The 21,629-nt window shown below is 35.7% G+C and overlaps 3 protein-coding genes and 2 long non-coding RNA genes across 11 annotated transcripts; 3 read left to right on the top strand and 2 right to left on the bottom strand.

The window, feature by feature from the left end:
* The first annotated feature begins 592 nt into the window (after positions 1-592).
* LOC122409542 (LETM1 domain-containing protein 1) lies at positions 593-2,800 on the top strand. Its single transcript, XM_043417188.1, has 3 exons — positions 593-1,457; positions 2,032-2,181; positions 2,587-2,800. The coding sequence occupies exons 1-3, from the start codon at positions 726-728 to the stop codon at positions 2,764-2,766; spliced, it is 1,062 nt and encodes a 353-aa protein (XP_043273123.1). The 5' UTR covers positions 593-725; the 3' UTR covers positions 2,767-2,800.
* Positions 2,801-2,948: 148 nt separating this feature from the next.
* LOC122409539 (dynein axonemal intermediate chain 4-like) lies at positions 2,949-6,051 on the top strand. 2 transcript variants are annotated; one of them, XM_043417182.1, is made up of 4 exons: positions 2,949-4,049; positions 4,138-4,528; positions 4,620-4,703; positions 4,875-6,051. In XM_043417182.1, the coding sequence occupies exons 1-4, from the start codon at positions 3,577-3,579 to the stop codon at positions 5,991-5,993; spliced, it is 2,067 nt and encodes a 688-aa protein (XP_043273117.1). In that variant the 5' UTR covers positions 2,949-3,576; the 3' UTR covers positions 5,994-6,051. The 2 variants fall into 2 exon arrangements, with proteins under 2 accessions (XP_043273117.1, XP_043273116.1); XM_043417181.1 differs by having other exon boundaries at positions 4,620-6,051.
* A 377-nt stretch (positions 6,052-6,428) lies between these two features.
* On the top strand, positions 6,429-21,344 carry LOC122409537 (patj homolog). Of its 6 annotated transcripts, none has more exons than XM_043417172.1 (18): positions 6,429-6,769; positions 7,659-7,732; positions 8,221-8,600; positions 8,812-8,937; positions 9,306-9,421; positions 13,889-14,031; positions 14,534-14,787; positions 15,782-15,916; positions 16,440-16,598; positions 16,924-17,091; positions 17,252-17,477; positions 17,633-17,934; positions 18,276-18,500; positions 18,588-18,761; positions 19,003-19,164; positions 19,441-19,680; positions 20,573-20,803; positions 20,935-21,344. In XM_043417172.1, the coding sequence occupies exons 2-18, from the start codon at positions 7,717-7,719 to the stop codon at positions 20,983-20,985; spliced, it is 3,108 nt and encodes a 1,035-aa protein (XP_043273107.1). In that variant the 5' UTR covers positions 6,429-6,769; positions 7,659-7,716; the 3' UTR covers positions 20,986-21,344. The 6 variants fall into 6 exon arrangements, with proteins under 6 accessions (XP_043273107.1, XP_043273108.1, XP_043273106.1 ...); XM_043417173.1 differs by having other exon boundaries at positions 6,431-6,769; positions 20,921-21,344; XM_043417171.1 differs by having other exon boundaries at positions 6,436-6,769; positions 7,672-7,732; positions 20,932-21,344.
* LOC122409548 (uncharacterized) lies at positions 9,693-11,264 on the bottom strand. Its single transcript, XR_006260724.1, has 2 exons — positions 11,129-11,264; positions 9,693-11,067 (listed from the first exon to the last, which is right to left on the bottom strand). It is a non-coding gene; the product is annotated as an uncharacterized lncRNA (long non-coding RNA).
* Positions 18,514-19,013, bottom strand: LOC122409547 (uncharacterized). The gene is made up of 2 exons (XR_006260723.1): positions 18,882-19,013; positions 18,514-18,784 (listed from the first exon to the last, which is right to left on the bottom strand). It is a non-coding gene; the product is annotated as an uncharacterized lncRNA (long non-coding RNA).
* Positions 21,345-21,629: the final 285 nt, after the last annotated feature.

Below are 21,629 nucleotides of genomic sequence, written 5' to 3'. Positions count from 1 at the left end.
AAATGCTCAACCGGTAATAAGCCAACGTATATATGTAGTGGTAGGGAATATAAGAGCCGTGAAATTCTATTTGATCGTCAGTGAATACACAAAATTTAAAAGCTGCAAATTTTGAAAAGGAAATTTTTCCACATCGTTCATCTGATCGAAAAAATAAAAATGTCATCGGATTTTTGCGATCGTGCTGCGTACGATGACATTTTTATTATTTTAATCGGACGAACGATGTCGAAGAGTTTCAATTTCAAAAATTCGAGGTGTGATTACCGACTGATTCATCATCTTAATTGCGCGTGAGTGCAAGAAATCGCTTTTACCATATGACAACCAATCGAATGATCGGTCTTTGATATAGGTATATCTCAAAATTGAAAAACCCACCAAATTCTCATTTTTATTATTAATTTTCTATAATTAACTAATTTCCGTCAAATGTGGATTTTGATCCGACAAAATAGTCCGGCAATCAGACGGTTTAATTAACTTTGAAAAGAAGTCCACAAATCCGAATCAGTAGCAGACAGCCAAGTTCGCGGAGGTGCATGTCGCACATAAATAAAAATAATGGAATTGTAAACCGTTTTTCGTATGTTCTCACTGATATTCGAGTATTATTCTTAGAAGTATTTATATTTTTGTATTTAAATAAAAATAGGAAGATGTGTGTGACGAGGGACCAATGAAATATTAATAAAACAAGCAGAATTTTATTCTTAATCGTGAAAATGTATAATTTGCGTATCCCAGTGCAAACATTAGTACTACGCCAGAGGTGCAACAATTGGCGAAATTGTTACAAATATTTGATCGATAGAGGTTATGCGTATAAAGATGGAAAAAGTGTTGAACCAAAACAATCAATGGGTTTTCGAAAATATTGGATGTCACGGTATATGAATTACATAAAAAATTATCAAACAACGTTGGAAAAAAATTTTCCAAAACCGATGCATGTATACAGAGTATTTAGCATTGGATCCAAAGATTTTTTTTTGGATTTAAAAAAGTATCTTTCCGTAAGAAAACTACATAGAAAAGGGGGTTTGAAATGTTTAACACACGAGGAATTACAATTGTGGCACACATTTCCCAGTGATTTAATTCAAATATCACCACTTTTCTTAGTCTCTGCTATTCCGTTCACAAATTATATCATTTTTCCAATGGCTTATTTATTTCCACGATTATTGTTGACTTCGCACTTCTGGTCCTTGGAACAACGCTTCAATTTTATGTTGAGCAATCATAAAAAACGATTGAAGCATAACAAACCTTTGCTCAGATGTTTACAAAGTAAATTAGACACAATTCAAAACTCTTCGCTTAAAATCAAATGGAGCGGCATTGTGGCTTGTCTTGGTAGTGGAACACATCCTACACCGTCAGAAATTATTTCATGCATTCAGTTGTTTTCTAGTCCTCCGTACTCCTTGGATTCATTAACAAGAAAACACACGGTACGATCGATATTGATTTTCTGTGTGAATCCTAAGTTAACCCAATTGGAATTCAACATTGGGACAGTGAATTTTATTTAAGAATTTTTAGTTACTACTCCACACAAAATTTCTGTTGAACCATTATTGGGTATTAATCAAACTTGCAGTTTCAAACCCAGGATTATTTAGCTGCTATTAAAATATCATAGAAATTATTCATTCTGAATCAGTTTTCTGTTAAACTGATTACAAGATGTTGGGTAACCAGAATACTTCTTTTTCATTTAGCGTTCTAATTTTTTCAATGTGTCAAAACACCCTCTTAGACGCATGAATTTCACATGCCAATTAATTTTGTTGATGCTTTATCTTAAGGAATGAGTTTAATTATTTATTCATAATATTTTAATAGAATTTATTAAATTACTTGAATTAATTCTTGCTTCAATTACTGAGGAAATTGGAAGGACAATCTTTTAATTAGTTTTGAGTTAATTGTACATATAAAGTCCAATTGGGTTAATAACAATAATACAATGAAAAAAAATAGTGAGACTCGAAACTTGGGTAATAACTGGCTCCATTTTTCTAGAAAGAATTGCTGGCTATTCACGGGATGAGTAAGTGGATACCCCGCAGAAGGCAGAGGCTACGTGAAAGAAGTATATTAATACAGGCAATGGATAACTCCATAAAGAGAGAAGGAGGTCCTAGCAAACTGCCGAACGAGGCAATACGTTGGGTGACTATAAAATCTAATAATTAAAACACTACCTTCATTCACTTTTCTGAAAATAACTCCCTTAAAATTTAGTTACTAAAAAGGCGATTAGAAAAGAACATTAAAGACTCTAAAATGGTCACACATTACATAGTACATGAATATTTACACTTATGGAGGGGTCACAACATCCAGGGCTGAAAAAAATTGTTCAAAACTTACAGTTTTTCTTTGTTACTTTCTAAGCTTACTAAATCGAAAGCTTTTTCTGTAGAAGATTCGAATTTTTCTCAGCTGAATTTCAAAATACCTAAATGTGTCGACAGGATTTGCTTTGAGCAAAATTCGACGAATATGTTATCCTATTCTTCAGCAAAATAGAATTGATCGTAATCTAGTTTTAATTGAAACAATCTCATTTTCCAGGCACTATCATTCCGAGGAGTTAATCCAGCAAATATGCCACGAGAAAGTATGCAAGATTGGCTTAATAACTGGCTGCAAATTTCGGCCCAAGTGGACGAGAACAGTATATCCCTTCTATTACACAGTCCAATTTTATTAGCGTATAATTATCCGACCAATTGGACGCTTTTGTATCACTAAAAATCCTTATAATAAATAAATTGATGGGTCTGTATATTCTTCCATTGAACTTGAACGAAGCGGGTACTCACATATTTCGCTGGTATCGCAAGTTCGTCAAACTAGTATTTCTAGGATGCCTGAATGCCATTGAACTTCAGTATCCTATTAGATAGATAAAAAACAAAATGGCCTGTAATTTTGAGTGACAACAATATGACTAATGTAAGAAATCGCAAGTTTTTGAAAAATTTTATCCAAAGTTTATCTAGTCAAAAATAAGCTTCAAATTGTCAATTGTTTACGTGTAAGACAGGAGGAGCGTTCCTAAATGAAGATTTTTTTCAATCCAACCTTTCGTAAAATGACTGAAATTATGATTTCGCAGTATTAAAAATAACTGAAATGTTTATTCAACAATTTTTATACGAAAAAATAATGTCAAAAGCTAATTAAAAAAAAAGCTCGCACAGATTTGGCTGTCATTTTCGACAATATCTTTATAAATAATAGGAAAACTAGTATTTCACTGCTGCAACAACTGGGAATTGTTCAAGGGAAATGCAAGCAGGAGGAGCATTAAAGATATTTTACCCATTAAATTAACACAAAGAGGTCCTATATATACGGAATACATCGATCAAACAACCGTAGCAACCACCAGCACGGAATATGGTTAAGATTTGTTAATGACAGTTCGAGTTGCGGTTAGAAAATGACTTACAGTGATTCAATGTTGTTTTAGAGACAGACCTTTCCACAATCGATTAAAATATAGTTGCACTATTTTCGTGAGTTTTGTCACGCAATTTGTGATTCAAAAACGTTGTAATGCCTCACCGTCGAAGCGACGCGACGAAAAAGGCCACAGACCGAGGTCGAAACAACAGTTTATTACAAATACGACCAATTATATCGGAACGGACACGTCGGGAACTTCTACGTGGGGTTGTTTCCGCATTTCAACATCGAATGAACATAAATATAACAGAAAATGGCGTTGACTTGACACCAAAATTTCTAACCGATTCGCTTTATCCACCTATTGAAGAAAAACAATTAACAGCACTCGATACTATTGGCTTAAGCCACAATGGGAGTATGTCACAACTTACCATTTCTTCACCGGGCAACGAAACACTCCGCTCCAGTTCTCTCAGCCTCGTTAAATCTTCCTCCATGTACGCTAACGTTTTACCTTCCGCCGAAACGATACAAAGCATTTTATCTGCTCAAGGACCAGGCGACGAATCCCTGCAAGATTCGGACAACGATCAGGCGCCATCTCAATTTTGCTTATCGAGGTAAATACAAGTATATTACCATTTTGATAATTAATTTATCATATCCTGAATAGAATAATATTGACGCTAAAGTTATAAAAAATTCCAGATACGACTCGGGCATCTTCTATATGAAATCGGAAAATGAGACGTTAACAATCAAGGAGACTGAGACTTTTTTCCTATTCGAGATGCCTCAATTAACCGCCGATTTACAAACTCCAGAAGGCTTGATGGTCCAAGAAGCTAATGAGCGATACGAGTATGTGACTGTCGGTGGTGGTTCCAACAGAAAATTGATTGATGCCGAAACTCAGACTCCACGAACGCATACCAAGCCCAGATCAACCTACATTGGTCCTGATAAACGGCACAATCGAGGAACATTCGTTAATAATTGGGTGATGTATGATACTTATGAAAATCCTGAATCAACTGTTATTGAGAAAGAACTCAAGACTCGTTCGATCAACTCTGTGGCTCAAATAATCGCTGCCCAGGTAAGATTATTTTTGTTCTTACAGAGAGTAACCATAACAGTTGACAATTCGATGAAAGAATATGAAAAAATAAAAAAGTAAATATTTACAGATACACCATAAGAAATTGATGCATAACGAATCGTACCAGGAAAACGAAAGCCTGCAAGACGATCTAAATCGTATTTTCAACAAAGTATCCTTCTGCGACGCTGTTAGAGTAATGGAGCGAATAATCGCCAGCAACTTGTACATTATTCCTCAAAAAAGGTTCAAAAGCTTGATAAAAAGAGATCCCTGCCGATTGGATTTGGAGTTTACGTACTCTCTGGAGCTTTTGTGGACTCATTCGTGTTCCTTAACTCAGGCCAGAAAAGTAAGCTGTCACAAATGGAATCCTGTAAACGCGGATCTTCTTGCTGCTGGATACGGAACATCGCAGTCTGAAAAAGATGGTTTGATGCTGATTTGGTGTATGAAGAACCCGAGTCAGCCTGACAGAATTTACCGATTTCCTTGCCCGATTTCTAGTGCTGATTGGTCCAATAAAAAACCTAATCAGTTGGCGATTGGGTTTCACGATGGTTCAGTAATCGTAATTGATGTCAGTAAAAAGGATTTGGTCGTGTTGAGGAAAAGTTCTCGTCTCACGTCGCCTACGTACTCGCCGCATTGGCAGGTCCAATGGTGGGTCGAGGATGAACAATACGATTATCAAGAGCACATATACACGAGCAATGAGGATGGAAGAATAGTGTGCTATCGAACTGGTGAAGATTTTACACCTTCGGAAATCATGAGGATTCCTCGAATTGAAAACCAAATCGGAGGAGTCGCTAGAACTAACGAGTGCAATTTGTACAATATTCCAATAAGTCAAAATCCCGGCGCCGTTTTGCTTCGACGACATCCGAGCCAGGGTCCGATTTACTTCGTGGGAACAGACGAAGGCTGCGTTCATCGTTGCTCAACGAACTACCTCCACCAACACATCGACAGTTTTCTTGCCCACGACGGTCCGGTTTACTCTTTTGAATTTTCACCCTTCTGTGATAAAATTTTTCTCACCTGTGGAGCCGATTGGTGCACCAGAATTTGGGTCGATGGAATCACTGAACCACTTGTCACGCTTTCGACACACATCGCGTGCGTTCGTGGAGCTTCCTGGTGCCCTATCAATTCCACCGTTATCGCCAGTATCGTCAACGATGAAATATGCATCTGGGATATCAAGAGGAAAATTTATAGACCTTCTTCCGTCACTTCCTCCACTAATAATCGTGTATTCGTTTCCATTGATTTTACGAAAAATGGCAAACAGCTTGTCGCTGCTGACACCGATGGTGATATTCATATTTACACTCTGGAAGGAATGCCTTTTCCACCACTCGACCAAACTGCTCTTCTTGTTAAATCTATCGAAAAAGCTCTTGTCACGAAACCCGAGCTTTTACGAAAATTAAAAAAACTTGGTACGCCTTTTTAATCCTCCTTCATATTGTTCTTTACATATTCGAAATATACGTTTGGAAATGGTGTATGAAGTGAAGGTATTACTCGCTTTGATATGTTCTTCGAAAAATTAAGCACTCCCATGCTAAAAAAAACGGTCTAAAAATAGTATTGTCATGCACATTTGAAAAAATCCGAAAAAACTCAATGAAATAATGGAATGAATTGTTCTCAGAACTTTTGTAAAATGCAAAAAGTGAAGAAGACACAAAAATAGAACTTTTCCTTTTGAGAATTCCTGCATTTAGTTTAGTATGTTTATGGTTAGTTTCATCAAAAAAATTATTATATAATGGAATCGGAACTGCCATGAATATGTTGTGCGAAAATCAGTTGTAAAAAAAGTTCATCAGAATAATTAATATAATTATATATATATCGACCAAAGATTATTCTCTGATCGATATCTCTGTCGATAAGTTAGCTCGATGTTATCATCGATTGCACTCGAATCGCTTTATATATATATCTCATCCATACAGTGCATGGCAGTGTTGTATGGAACGTAAGATTTCAGTGTATTCATAATACTTGCACTCGTTAGATCAGCTGTGTGGATCCGTAAAAGTCGTACTACGGATTGTCATTTTGAATTTAAAATTCGATCGATAAACTTTCTCCAAAAACAATCGTACGTTTGTTAAGAGTGATGTGATATGTAGTTCGAATATTGTAAAAAGCTTCGCAAGTGAAATTTTTTTTGCTGAGAACAGTGAATTAGTTCCTAACCTCCGTTTCAGGTCTTGCAAGGTAAATATATATTATTTCCATACGATTGCACTTTTGTAAATGATATACGCTTCACGTACCACGGCCATTGATTATATCAAGAAGAATAAGTGATCATTGTTCGTTGCTGCGCTATAATATTTAATAAAAAAATACACATAATGCAGAGTTATCTCGTACTTTACGTACAGAAAATTGGATGTAAATCTCGTTAATCATTTGAGCACAACTTGGAATTAAACCTGCTAATCCAAAATGCCAATGCATTATAATAACGAGCTCCTCATTTCAATGATACGAGATTGTAGAATTTGGGTCGTTAAAAGTTGTTTTTGAAATACAGTGATATTTTCAATGGTATTTCTAACCATAAGCCAGTTTTTGTTACCTGAACTAATTTCAAGATCTTATTCAAGTGTATCTAATTGTATAACAGAGACATTCATGTTCAACAAAAAATGAAGGTCATATAGTTTTCTTATGTATTCTGTGTACCAAAAACATAGCTATTACAGCAGTATCTGGTTTTGTAATTGATACTCATAATTACATAGCTATTTGATCCTAAATAAAATGGTATAGAAGAATTGCCAGAATATAGGGACTTTTTAGTCCTATTGAAATTTTTTTTCAAATTTTTCTTGCAGATAATTTTCCGGTTGCAAAAATATATTTTCCGTTTATCATAACAGGACACCCAATCAAGGTTTTGAACATTACATCAAAGATGAAATCTCGGAGGACCATTACTTGAAAAAAATGATAATAATCAAACTCAATCGTCTTGAATCTAAAATCTAAATCTGTTAAAAAGATTATCCATCAAAATCTAAGAGAAAAGTTTGCTGAATAACCCATAGTAATATTGTAGCACAAAGCCCTGAATTTTATAAGATATTCTGTGCTACAGAACCAATTTACAGATTTGGACATTTATCAAGCTGTGCCTACCAATATAAATCATCAATATGCCGCTGAGTACTGGTGAGTATTTCGATTCCGCATTATTTCTGCATTCGCAAGGCCGATTTTTTTTATTATCGGTTGATGGACAGAATTTATCGAGATTTTAACACAATAAGAATGTTAATTCTCAATCAAGGTTATCACTGTGCATCTACCAGTTATTTATGTTTTCTTTACAACTTTACAACCTCGTAGTAGAACTCAAGTCTTCTCAGGTAAACTGGAACCTTAGCATTTCAACATAAATTCTGTAGTTTTTTGTGACCTTCAGAATATCTATTTTCTCAGCAGTTTTTAAGACATAAAAAGAGACTTAACTCGAACATTCCATAAAAATATCTTTGTGCCAGTGTTTTGAAGAGGAATTATTGGCAAGAATAATTTTGAATATTGAATATGATACAACAAAAGCAGTCATTCAAAACTCTGATTAAAAAATGTTGTTTCCTGAATTTCTCCTGATTTGATTTTTCTAATCTGCTGTCACTTTTTTGTATTTTTCACAGATATGTCAACAGCGTTATACTTATTGGAACATATTCATGAGCGAGTCAATGATCGCAGTGATCAAAAATTTCAAACGCACATTACCAATGATTTAACAACACTTATTTCCTTGCTCGAGGATCCTACTTTTCGGAGTATCATCGCTATTCAGGATTCCCTTGCAGATTTGAATGCACAACTTGGTCAACATCCTTCCATATTACCTGGCGATTTTGACATTAATCTCAGTGGACAGCTGGAATTATCGGTCCCCAGTACACCTTTGGAACCATTAGCAGCCAATGTTTACAGAGATCTCTATCATGAAAATGAGTTGGATGACCAAAGAGTCCCAGTCGCGCCGCTCACTCACAGCAGCAGCGAGGATACCAGTGGACAGGTAATAATATTTTTCTTCGCATCTTCAAGACTGTCCTTCGTCCTGATTTTTTTGTACGTACACTGTTCTGATTTTTACCTATGCAATTGAATGAAAATTTTATTCAAGACAAGCCCGCCTTCTTTTTCAAAAGACGGCTCCATTTTCTGCATTAATCAACTCATATTTTAATAACGTTGCAATTTTTTTGTTTTTGCATTTACTTATGCAGGTAACGAGTCCGAGCATGGTATCAGACCTCATAGGTATTCCAGCAATAACAACACCAACGTATGCCAAGGAATTCCAAAAAGTTATAGAAAGTGCAGCAAAGGGTCGTCAAGTGTGCACCGTACAGGTACAAGGACGCGGTTTTCAATTTTTTTGCATAAAAATATACTCGAAAATACAAGACTTTGAAAATATTTTTATTCTGTAATAATATTAAAATAAATTTTACGCAGCTGAAAGTTTCAGTAATTCAAAAATCAAATTCAAAAAATCAAAGTCAAATACAGAATTTCTGATTTTGATATACGAGATTCCCCGAACTGCTATAAACATTTCAGAGCTTATGTTCATTTTTTGGAAATATATTGTGGAAAAATTATGAAAATATTACAAATTTTCATTCAATTCCTCTTTGACGTGTGTTAAAGAAATTTCATATAATATTGATTATTAATATCGAAAGAAAATATTTAAAAGAACGATCTTCTTCTACAGCTATTCAAACCTGAGGGTAGCAACCTTGGTTTCAGTGTTGTCGGACTCCGTAGCACAGACAGAGGAGAGCTCGGTATATTTCTTCAAGAAATTCAACTCACTGGAATCGCTGGCTGGTAAGTATTGTTCTGAAGTTATATTAACTCATTCAGCCATGCTCGCAACTTCATCGAATGTGAATTTAATGAGGCGGGAAATATTCTTTTGTTTCATTAAAATGTGAATAAGATAATTCAGTTAAGTAATTTGAAACTTTACTGAGTTCTGTAATAAGTTAAGATAGGTTACTTTTTCCTAGAAAAAGTTTCGAGGATAAAATGACAGGATTTTTGGTACAAAAGTACTAAAATGTCAGGTCAGAATACTAAAACACGGTAGCAACTGAAAGACATTCATCGACGAAAATTCCATTAGTCGTTTTTAATCGATATTACATATTTTTTGAGTGATATTCAAACAAACCAAAAAACTAGACATTTTATTTACCTCCGCTCGACGAGATCACAATTTTCGCTACATTTCTTATATTCTTTTTTGGTCGGATGAGAAAATGTTTTTCTGATACATAGTAAATTTGTCAAATTCGACGGTTTGAAATTCGATTTAAATAAAATTTCTAAACTCTGCAATTCCAACATTTTTCATATGCTAAAAAATGTTGGAAAAGGACTTTGAAAAATTTTGGAAAAAAAATACTGCAGAAAATCAAAAAACTCCACTATTTCTACCTGCTGTGTAGTACATGAATTACTATTGAGAATTCCCACTCCTTTTTTGGGGGCTCTCAAGCCCTGCATTTCCTCAATATTCCAAGGTTGTGCATGATAAAAAAAAAACCGGAATCGTTTCGAGGTGGAGCTTTGGTTCTGAATAAAAATTAAAAATTAGTTGCATACGATGAAAAAAAATCGTCTAATCACTCCTTGGAATTCTTTGCCACCAGTTTTTAAATATTTTTATGCTATTTCTATCATCACGTGGCAACGTAATTTTCGAACTGAGAACCGAAATTCTTCGTGAAATAAAATTATTGCTATGGATATAGCTGCGGTTTGTCGTTCGATATTAAATTTTTCGTTGTTTGGCACCTTTCCCAGTGGCACGGACCCTTTCGGATGTTTTTATCCCCCAAACTTCAAAGTATTTCAAAAATTGATGTTTCCCTCAAACTTAAAATCCTTCAAGACGGTCCAAAAAAATATTTCATTTTGCCCTTCGATCGGAATTTTCTCCCTTCAGTCTATGAAACTTCGGAATATTTCAGCGTTTTCTCTAATCCAATTATCATTTATTCGGCTGTGTCTTCGAGCCCTTAAAATCTGAAAATTCGTAATTTTCGTTTCGTAATTCTTGACGTGTTTTCACATACATATCCGGAAGGTTGGTCTGCAAGAGTCGGTACGAAAAATCAAATGCTAAGAAACACACGAGAAGTATATTTATAAAGCTCTGCCCGTGCGTAAGAGCTTTCCATGACCATGCTTGCAGCAGCATATTGTTTCTGTGTGAAATAACATATATCGAATAAGGTTGCGAGTATAGCAAAGGGCGTCGCCCTATTACAGCACGAGATGGTATTTATAAGCAAAAACTTGTGACGAAATATTGTTCGACAACGTTATTTCTGTGCCCGAATTCGTACGTTCGTTTGTTTGTTTGTGTGTTTGTGAATCAATGAAGAAAAATACCTCGAGAACACCGAATCCAATAAATCTCATTACAACGAAAGCTTTTCCATGAATGTAGGGCTGGTTGTGAACCCCTGTGATATAAATCAAGTTTTCATTGAGTTGCTTTGACGGAATAGAACGTTCGTTACATACCTGGTTACCGTCTGTGTACGACGCATGCTCGTTCGTTCGAATAAACCGAAGACGAAAATTAGAACAGGAACAGTGTAAACATCGAGCGCGAAGAAAGAAAATGAGATAAAAACAAATGTGCGATTCAGTCTCGTACAAAGCTTCGTAGAAGATCACGTGGAAAAACTGAGACATATTTTTTGTTTTCCATGCTTTTGTGTGTAGCCGGTACGATGTATAATGCCCCAACACTTGATACGACCTTGTCGTCGGCATCGATCGTTGACTCAGTCTACACTGCTACGAGTAATATACCACGACCCATATCTGACATTGTGCAAGTTCGTTTATTGAATTTAAGACTAGAATGCACCGTTTCATCTTAACAATAAATAGTGAACTGTCGTTTCGTTGAACTTCATTAGGCATGTTCAGTGAACAATACAATTATACTTCGCATCTTATATTATGCACGTGGTCTTCTGTGATTGCAACATGTGTTAGTTACATCGATACCGTAGGTCTCTCGTCAGCGTTATAATACGTTATTAAATAAAACGTGAATGTATGTTGGGTCTTGTTGTGTCACTTGAAAAATTAGCACATTTCATTTATTTCGCCAATTGCATGGCAGTAGCTGGGAAACTTAATCGCTTCGTTGAACAAAGGCAAAATGTGTTCGAAACAAAAAAGGCTGTCAAACCTTTTTTCTCACAAATTTATGCATTCTTTTTCGGTTATCATTGTTTGAGATCCATTTAAGGTGACTACAGGATGTCATTGCACTTTCGATGTGTCATTTAACTTGTTATATTATTTTTGACCTTCGATGGACTGCAAAGTATTTTAATCTGAGAAAAAACAACTTTTTTCGTCACTCTGCCATTCTAAAATGTCTCACAATTTTTCGTGTACCTTATTTTATTTTTCTCACTACTTTGCACGTGTCTGACGATGCAAACGATTATGATTTTTCACCCTCCAAGGACACTGACTTTCAGCATTTAATACACGCCATGCATACTGTTAAAAAGATTGGAAGCTTCAGGAGCATGATTCTTACAAACATATGAAATAAGTATTTTTCAGATAGTGTATTATCGAACTCTTGCAAACAAGAAAAGGCTCTTTTTCCCATTTCTCGAATTCCATCAATATTTAACCCTCGTCTTCGCTGAAATGGCCATCGAAGCGATAAAAATAGACACAACCCTTCAATTTTTTTGATCCACTAAAAGAATTCGGAATCAGAATACGACTGATCCGAATCGTTTTCTTAGAATTTCCTGAAAACATTTATGCCTGATGAATAGTTCGATAAACGGAAAGAGTGCACCAGTGAATTGAGTTTTCGTGTAATAATTTCCTCCCGAAAAGAAACAATGGTTAGCAAACTCCTGGTGGCTCGATGTTTTTTTACATTTCCATATTGCCACAGGCAACGAAGTTAATTGTACGAAGCCAGTTGCAGGTTACGGTTATTCGTAAGAGAAAATGGAAATTTCCGAGCGTTAAATTTTTTTCATTAGTAACGGAGCCGACGCGCGTCGAGTGTTTGTTGGGTACACAAGTGAGGGTGGACTACCGGTACGAGCCGTTGTCACTCCTCCCCCCCCCCCCCCCCTTACCCCTCCTCCTGCCTCATGTTTCTGCACAGGATTTCCGCTCTAAAACTGCTGTGTAATGTGATGCAATAACTCGAATTTAATGCTTTTTTTAATTCTGAAACTCTGATAAAATTCTCATCGATCTTTTATGATAACCACGTGAATAGTAATGATAACCCTTTATGATAACCACGAGAATAGTAACGATTCTGATTCGTGCATGTAGGCTTTGGACAATACGTTTTGGGTGTTAGTACAGCTCATAGCGCCACGTAGTGAAAAATTGAGGGTTTCGTGGCATTTCTATTCTTTATTACTAGGTAGAAGCACTTCTCAATTCGAGAACGTTCGTTCTGTATTTTTTAACGTACTGTAACAATAAAAAGGAAACTCAGATGAAAACGAGGATGAAAACGTCGACCTTAAGCAATATTTTTGTCGACGTTTGTAGAGAAAAAATAACAAGGCTGTTCGTTAGTGAAAGCACCCTTGTCGCTGGCACTAAAGTTGAGTGTTTAATGTTCCGGGTATTCAAAATTACGTTTTAAGATTCTCCGTTCTGTTGCAATGTTTTTCAAGCGGGATTTTATAATTTAGTAATCGGTCCACGATAAATTTATTATCATCTGCATTCCCGTTATTGCAATATATTAACCCTACACCTCATGTGCCTTTTTTCATACCCTCAACCTCATGACCGGGGTTTGAACGCACCCCACTCTTTTTCTGCTTATAAATCCGGTCCTACGATGCTAAACTGACTTTATCCTACACCATTTTCTTCGTTTTTTTATAACGAAAAGAATGATGTACGATAAAACTAATTTCAATTGAATTTATATATAAAAAAATCCGTCGATAATCAGTCGATAATGTCGCTTGTTAGGACGGGAGCGTAGTTTGAAGTTCGCGTGGGGTGTGCTCACACCCCAGTCATGCATTCTAGGGTTAAAAATAACGAAGTAATAACATTGGAAATATTAAAATATTTTCTTCTCATCTTTTTTCTACCATGGAAAAGTTCATAAATGAAATTTTTTTCTGTGAAAATGGTTTTTATTCAATCAGTTATTGCGTTTTTAATTTTCATAGTATTACGTAGTTTTTGAAAAAATATTTTTCGATATATTTAGTTGCATATTGATCTTCGATATTTGGCATTATTGTGTTTCAGTGATGGTCGACTCGTAGAAGGCGATCAAATATTGGCTATCGATGGACAACCGTTGGATTCTAATATATCGCACGAACAAGCGATTTCCATACTTCAAAAAGCTCGCGGGCTTGTCGAGTTAGTCGTTGCCAGGAGCAGCCCAGGTGAGGGTTTACTCTAGCAGAGTTATTCGAACGTCTGCTCGATCGGGAACGTCGGAAAAGCTTGCGAATCGCCGGGGCTTTTTTCAAATATTTCAATACTGTGGTTTCCGATGACTAAAAACTAATCGATTAACAGAATGAACGCTGCTTAATTGTACTTTCGGTCTAGAAAGCGAAAATTCGAAAAAATCATTTTACTGACTCAGTTTTAATGGAAATTTATTTCCACTCATCAGAATGCCTAACGCCACTAATCTATTTCAAATACTTCGAGTTGATATTCAGCAAGGGCTTTGCTATTCGTCCTCTTCGATTTTTTTTTACCAAACTACCACATTGGACGATTACTAAAAGCAAATTTCCTTCCACATCGATTGAGATTAAGATTGATTTGAAAAAATGATTTTTCGTCATCGAGAAATCTTGAAAACCGTTAAAAATGATGAGTAAGGAGAGCAGATATTAGAATTTCAACGATGCATCATCAAAAATGTTGTCATAGAATTCGATTTTATCGCACAAACGGATGAAGCATATGTGGCTTCAAACTCAAACGGAGGTACAGGAGAGACTGGCTCAACGATTAGCCCAGGCGCTCCTGGGAATCAAATTCCTACCGAGAAAGACAATTCGGCGTCATTATCTGTTGGCCCCCAAGAAACTGCACCAGCAACTGCTGCAACACACGGAGGACTCCTGATCGAAAGAAGTCCTTCCGCAATAAGTGACGCTTCTAAAACTAGCTCTGACATGGTGGTGAGTTTCACGTTTCACTTTATTTTATCTTCCTCGTGCAAAAACTTCAACAAGATGCTTCACAAATACAATTTCGATCGATAATAATTGACGCTAAAGTTCTGTTGAAAAAATATTTTTTTCATATCATTACGATCATAAGTAAAAAGCTTGAAGGTGAAGAGAAAAAACATTTTTTTAGTGTAAAAATTGATCTGAAATTCTATTCGAGGGTAAACATTTTTCGGGAATTTATTTACAGTTGATAAAATTATTCTTGATTACTGAATAGGGAAATAGAGTACTGAATTACACCTTTTTTTTGAAAACTGTTTTAAAATAATCCTGAGATCGTAATAAACCAGTAGAATTTTTATTTCAATTTTATAAGACCGAAAACTGTCTTGAAAACTATTTTTTATTTATGATTTTCAATTTTCGCGCGGAAACGCTAGCCGCGATGTTGTTTCGGTTTGTAACGTCACTCCGTTAGTAAACAATACAATTGCGAAAAGCAAGTAATAAGATTTGTAAAAATAATGAGCTATAGTGGTATATCATTGGTGTCTCGTGCCTGAATGCAATAATACAAGTGTAAATGCCACAAAAAAATGCCACAAGAATTGACTATCTGCTTTCACAAAACCGTTTTCCATAATGCGATTTTAATCAAATGAATGATAAAAGTCCACGAACGTGCATAATAACTTGTAAAATTTCAAAATAACACAGAGCGTACATTAAGAATCTAGATTGTTTACTATCGGAGTGACGTCACGTTGGAATCCAATATGGCGGATGGCGTTTTAGACATTTGAAAAACAGATGAAAAAAGACGATTTTTAATATTGAATTATAAAATTTACATTGCATTTTTATGAATAAATATTGACGTTTCTCGTTTACTTTTTACGAAATCTATCATAATCATGCATTTTTATATATTTTTTTACATGGTGTAAAATACCCTATTCGAACGACATTGGTAATGCAGTACTAAAAATATTTTTTTCAGCTAAACACCGAATGGGCACAAGTGGAAGTTATTAATTTGATCAACGATGGAAGTGGTCTGGGTTTCGGGATCATTGGTGGACGGAGTACCGGTGTCGTTGTCAAAACCATCCTGCCTGGTGGCGTGGCCGATCGCGTGAGTCGAGCAACCCTTTTTCACATCAAATTCTCATATAAAATCCACATAGCAAAAGAACGAACGAATGCAGCAAGGAACCAATTAATTTTTTTTTTTTTATCGAAGAAAACATGAGTTTGTACTTTAGAATTTGCTATTCGCTTAAAAATAACGTTGATTTTTTGGATCGGAAGACGCAGGGTGCGGAGAAAAAAATAAAATACCCGTTTGAAGTCTTGACTCTGGATAATGAATTTTTAAAACCTTCGAAAGAGCTTTGCATGAAACACAACGGAGCGTTGACCAAAAAAAACGAAAATTTTTCTCGATTGCTCCGAAATATTGACCGTGCAGCTATTAAGGATGTAATCAGTGCCATCAAAAAGCTGGATAGACTGCTACGAATTACTTTTTCGATTTTTTTTGAACAATTGCTCCTTATAAGTCATACGAATCTGTGAACAATACTTAAGATGACTTTGATGAGGTACATTTTAATTGCATTCAATTAAACTTTAATAATATTATTTTTTCGTTTCAGGATAATCGGCTTCAAAGTGGCGATCACATTCTTCAGATTGGTGATGTCAATTTACGTGGAATGGGTAGTGAACAAGTTGCTGCTGTTTTACGACAATCTGGAACACATGTTCGGCTCGTCGTTGCACGACCAGTCGAACCAACGTCACCGGATTATCAGGTTTGAAAGATTTCCAAGCCGTGTGCAATGGAACTACTTTTTTCGCGACAAAATTCTCGAAAAAATCTTTGAATCGTTTCGTTTTCATTGAATTCAAAGCATTTCATAAAATTTTTGGAAGTATTTAAATTTTTTATAGAATTATTGTCAGTTTGCAGTTATCAATCAGTTTTATGGCTTCGAACATGTTAATACGAAAAAATAATTTCAAAGATGAAAGTGAAAATTCTGAAAGGAACTGTAAATCAAAATAATACGAATATTCAAACGAACGCTACTCGATGATGCTGTGCACTTGAATTTACTGATCATTTTTATTGTTCAGGCTCTCGGGAGTCACGCACCGATCGTCCCAACAAAAATTCTCGGAGATCCTGAGGAGCTGGACCGACACCTTGAAAACAACGTTCCTGAAAACAGTCAAAAGCTCCGCCACAGTACAGACTCCGAGAACGGTAGCATTTACATTCAAGAACAGGACATCGAAATTCACGTAAGTTATTGTATAAACTATTTCTAAAGTCATCTGAGTCGTTAATGGTTTCAATCGATTGAAATCACATAAATCATATCACGGAGCGATGAAGCTTTTTTTGCATTCGAGGCCCTAGCAGGAGACGGTACATTTTGGTTGATTTTTGTTCTCATTTTAGACAAGACCCAGTCTCATCATGGATATCGTACGAAATCCAGTTCCAATCGGAGCTACACCAGCTATTCCGGTTATTTCTGCGACTACCCAAATGCCTCCACTACCGGTCCTTTCCATGGATCCAATTGACGTGAAATCTTTACCCGAAATGGAAAGATTTTCGGTTGAACTTAAGAAAGATACGTATGGTTTAGGTATCACGATAGCAGGATACGTCTGTGAGAAAGGTAATTTTTATCTTTTATGCAATTAGAGTTCGAATGCATTTTTTTAATGTTTGGCCATAGAAGAATACCAAAGGTGCTTTATTGCAAACTGATCTAAACAACGAAATTCCCCACGATTCTGATAAACTTTGTTCTTTCGATCATCCAAATTACAGAAGAGCTTTCGGGCATTTTTGTAAAGAGTATTAGCAAAGGAAGCGCAGCTGACCTGAGCAACATGATTCGAATAAATGACCGAGTTGTCGAAGTCGATGGTCACTCCTTACAAGGATATTCCAACCACGAAGCAGTCGAAGTTTTACGAAGTACAGGACAAAACGTTCTTCTCTGCTTAGAACGATATTTAAGGGGACCAAAATATGAGCAATTGCAACAAGCCATAGCGGCCAGTGAATCAAGAGCTCCACAACCCAGTTCACCATCGATTGCGAGTCTCCCGAGCTTCCCGATGAGTGCAGTAAGTTCATGATTAAAACGCAGCAAGAAACTGCACGTTACGTGATTCAGAGGTTTTCTCATTGACTCATAAAATTACGGCCAAGCTTTATCAGATTTAGCATCCGTAAAGATCGGATGATGGAGAGACTCATAAAATTAAAAAAAAATCAAATTCTTTCCATCGTGCAAACGGAGCCACAGGCGTTGACTAGCCCTCGATGAAAATGTGAAATTCTTTAATATTCTACGGCTTCTAGGAACAATTGAAAAAATGCATTTGAGAATAGGAGAGCGACCGAAGGGTTTGACAGAAATGGCAAAATTTAGTTTATCACAACAAATTGATGTACATTATTTCAGGACGGGGATACAACGACTGATATCGAACCAGAAGGAGAATCTCATACAACGGTAGACAGCGCAATTCTAATCGAAGCTGCGTGTGCTGAAGTTAGTGACGACACAGATTTGGGTGTACACAATCAAGCATTGCTCAGCGACACATCGTGCGAGCTCACTCCACAGATCCGAGCAGCAATTAAAGCTAAATGGCAGAAAATACTCGGCAAAAATACCGAAATAGTGGTAATTAAAAATCTTTGAGCAGTACATCATAAATTTATTAGTCTCATTATTGTAATATTGTGCTTGATTTTTTATTTTCTCTCACAGGTAGCGCAACTTAATAAATTCGCCGAAGGTAGTGGACTCGGTATTAGCTTAGAAGGGACAGTGGACGTTGAAAACGGACAAGAAGTTAGACCTCATCATTATATCCGCTCCATTCTACCCGAGGGGCCGGTAGGCCAAAATGGCATATTGCGCTCAGGCGATGAGCTTCTAGAGGTGAAGAAATATTTCTCTGCATGCTATCCACAAAAGAGAATGATGCTTGGGGTACAAATCAACATGATAGAAAAAACAGTTCACAAAAAATATTCAAAGGAAATTAATATGAGAAATTACATTCCGGATAAAAGTACACTTCCATACTGCATTGTTTGCAGCTTATTTCTGGTTCGCATCATCGATCGCCTCCTAAACAATACTAATGACTCAAGCACCACTTTTTTTGTTCATTTTTCAGGTCAATGGCTATCGATTATTAGGAATTAACCACATGGAAGTTGTAACTGTTCTCAAAGAATTGCCGATTAACGTGAGAATGGTATGTGGACGGAACATTGATTCCCACGATCCTCTGTGTCCAATTGACACAGCGCAACATCAAGCTGCTTTCCAAACGAGGGTAAACGATTCACAGTCCATTTTGCAATGAAATCTTTCCTCTAACTTGTGGATAATTCAGATTTAAACCATGGCCGAATTATATTTTGAATGATTTTTTTCTGAAGTATCACACTATGCTTTCATTTTTTCGGCGTAAACTCTTGTATTTCGAAATGTCGGAGGAAAACACCGGGCAAATTTGAGGAATATCGAATGAGATTTTCACTCTGTCAAGACGAAACTATGAAGATCACGAACACTGCGATTCAATACTGATTATAAAATTCCTTTACAGAGCATTTTAGGTGGATCACTACAGAATTTATTGCCCACAATGGATCGCTTGGTTAAAGCAAAGTCTGATGGTTCCTTAGCATCCACAACGACAGCTACCGTTACGGATGCCAGCTTGAATAAAATGAAATCACGATCGCTTGAACCGTTAACAGGATTAGCAATGTGGAGCTCGGAGCCCCAAATAATTGAATTAGTTAAGGGAGAACGAGGCCTTGGGTTTTCAATATTGGATTATCAGGTAAACTGATCCAACGAGCTTAATACTTCGGAAGATGGTTAATCGTATGATTTTCAATTTTCAATCAACAGTTGAAAAATACTCCACTAGGAACCCATCGCAAAGTAATGCACAATCAAAAATGTAAAGCTATATTTTTGCTCGTGAAGCGAAAGAGCACAACGTTATGTATTTATTAAGGAGTTTCGGTACAGGCGATACAATGTTGTCATGCTAAACCATGCTAAAAACATAAAAAATTTCAAAAAGTTCAGAATTTTATAAAATTTGGTGAACGTATTCTTTAGTGCCAAATTTGACAATACAAATTTTTTAAGATTTTTCTTCTATACAGTTATCGAATAATTGATCACTAAAGTTCACGTGTATAAGCATAGCGTTTCCATATATTATATATAGGTATACATTCCGGGCATAAGAAATCTGCTTTAATGCGTAATTACTCGATAACTAAGTAGAAGAAAATTTTGAAAAAATTTGTGTTTTCGCACTTGATGTTGAAGAACATTATCACGAAATTTGATCAATTTCTTAATATTTAGACTTCTGTACCGAAACTCCTTAAGAGTTGTAACATGAACATAACAAATTCTCATTTATTTTGGCAACGACGCCAACGCAAAGAGCATTTGGATGAATGCCTCGCTGATATAATCAGTTATTTGGTTCAGAAAGTCACATTTCAGTAGAAAAAAATAATTACTTCAATCATTCAATAAGAAAATATAAGACTTCGTGAGATACTCAACAAAAATTAACTCGATTGAATGTGACATGTTTTTGGTATTTTTTGTACTCAACATTTTCAAAATCACAAGGATAGGAAAAAGTGGTAATATCTGACCAAATGTTTACCGCAGCTTAATTGAACACGATAATTTTGTTCTTTCAGGATCCGATGAACGCCAACGAAACTGTGATAGTTATACGATCACTTGTGCCAGGTGGAGTGGCTCAAATAGATGGCCAACTGATTCCAGGTGATCGCCTTCTGTTTGTAAACGATATTGCTCTGGAAAATGCAACGTTGGATCAAGCCGTTCAAGCGTTGAAGGGTGCACCAAAAGGGACCGTAAAGATTGGAGTAGCTAAACCGTTACCGATACCAGATAGTATTGCACAGGTGAGAAAGAAAACGCTGTTCGAATAAAAGAAGCAACCATCAGAGAAATGAATTGAAGAAATATTCGTTTGTCCAAGCAAGCGCTGGACAAATAAATTGGAGTAATATTAATTCTAGACAATCTGTAGCAGAGAACGATAAGCAGAGATGGGACCATATCAGAGAACGGAAAGTCAATGTAATTCAATCGCCTCGCAAGAAGAAACTATTGGATATTTCACAAAGTTGACGTAAACCATGTTAAATTTGAAAGCTTCGAAGTTTAAAATGGTGTAATATAATATATAGCTGCATTTTTTAAACACTGTTCTAGCTAAAGGAAAATTAGAATAAATTCATTTTATTTATGTATTATATAACATTCTTCAATCAAACAGGTTGGCAATTAATCAATCTACTTCCTGTAAAGAAAATGTTATCATCATGGAAGAAATATGTTTAACCTGATAGCACGAAAGCTGTTCCATTTTTAGTATTATTTCTTTTTCTGTATTTGTAAACAATTATTGCGTGACAAATATAATAATCTGAAAACACAAAATCTTGTTGCAAGAAAATATTCTCCTTCTCTAAATATTTTCAGTATTTATAAATAACATTTTCGTGATTATACTTTTCACCGAAATCTCATGTACCATTCTATGGATATCGTTTCATTTGGAAAAATTGAGGAAATTTCTATCTAAGATTCAGAGATATTTATCAATAGAAGAATCAAATAGATAAAATTATGTTTTTTGGCTTTTTATAACTGTTTTCCAAAATGTAATTATTGTGATTTCTACCAATTAATGAGAAAAATAGCGAATAAGAGTAAAATAAAGTA

This window comes from Venturia canescens, chromosome 4 (genome assembly GCF_019457755.1).
Source record: "Venturia canescens isolate UGA chromosome 4, ASM1945775v1, whole genome shotgun sequence".
In the NCBI taxonomy this organism is placed as follows: domain Eukaryota; kingdom Metazoa; phylum Arthropoda; class Insecta; order Hymenoptera; family Ichneumonidae; genus Venturia; species Venturia canescens.
Note: the sequence above shows the minus strand (reverse complement) of the source record. Positions and strands in the feature narration are given on the sequence as shown.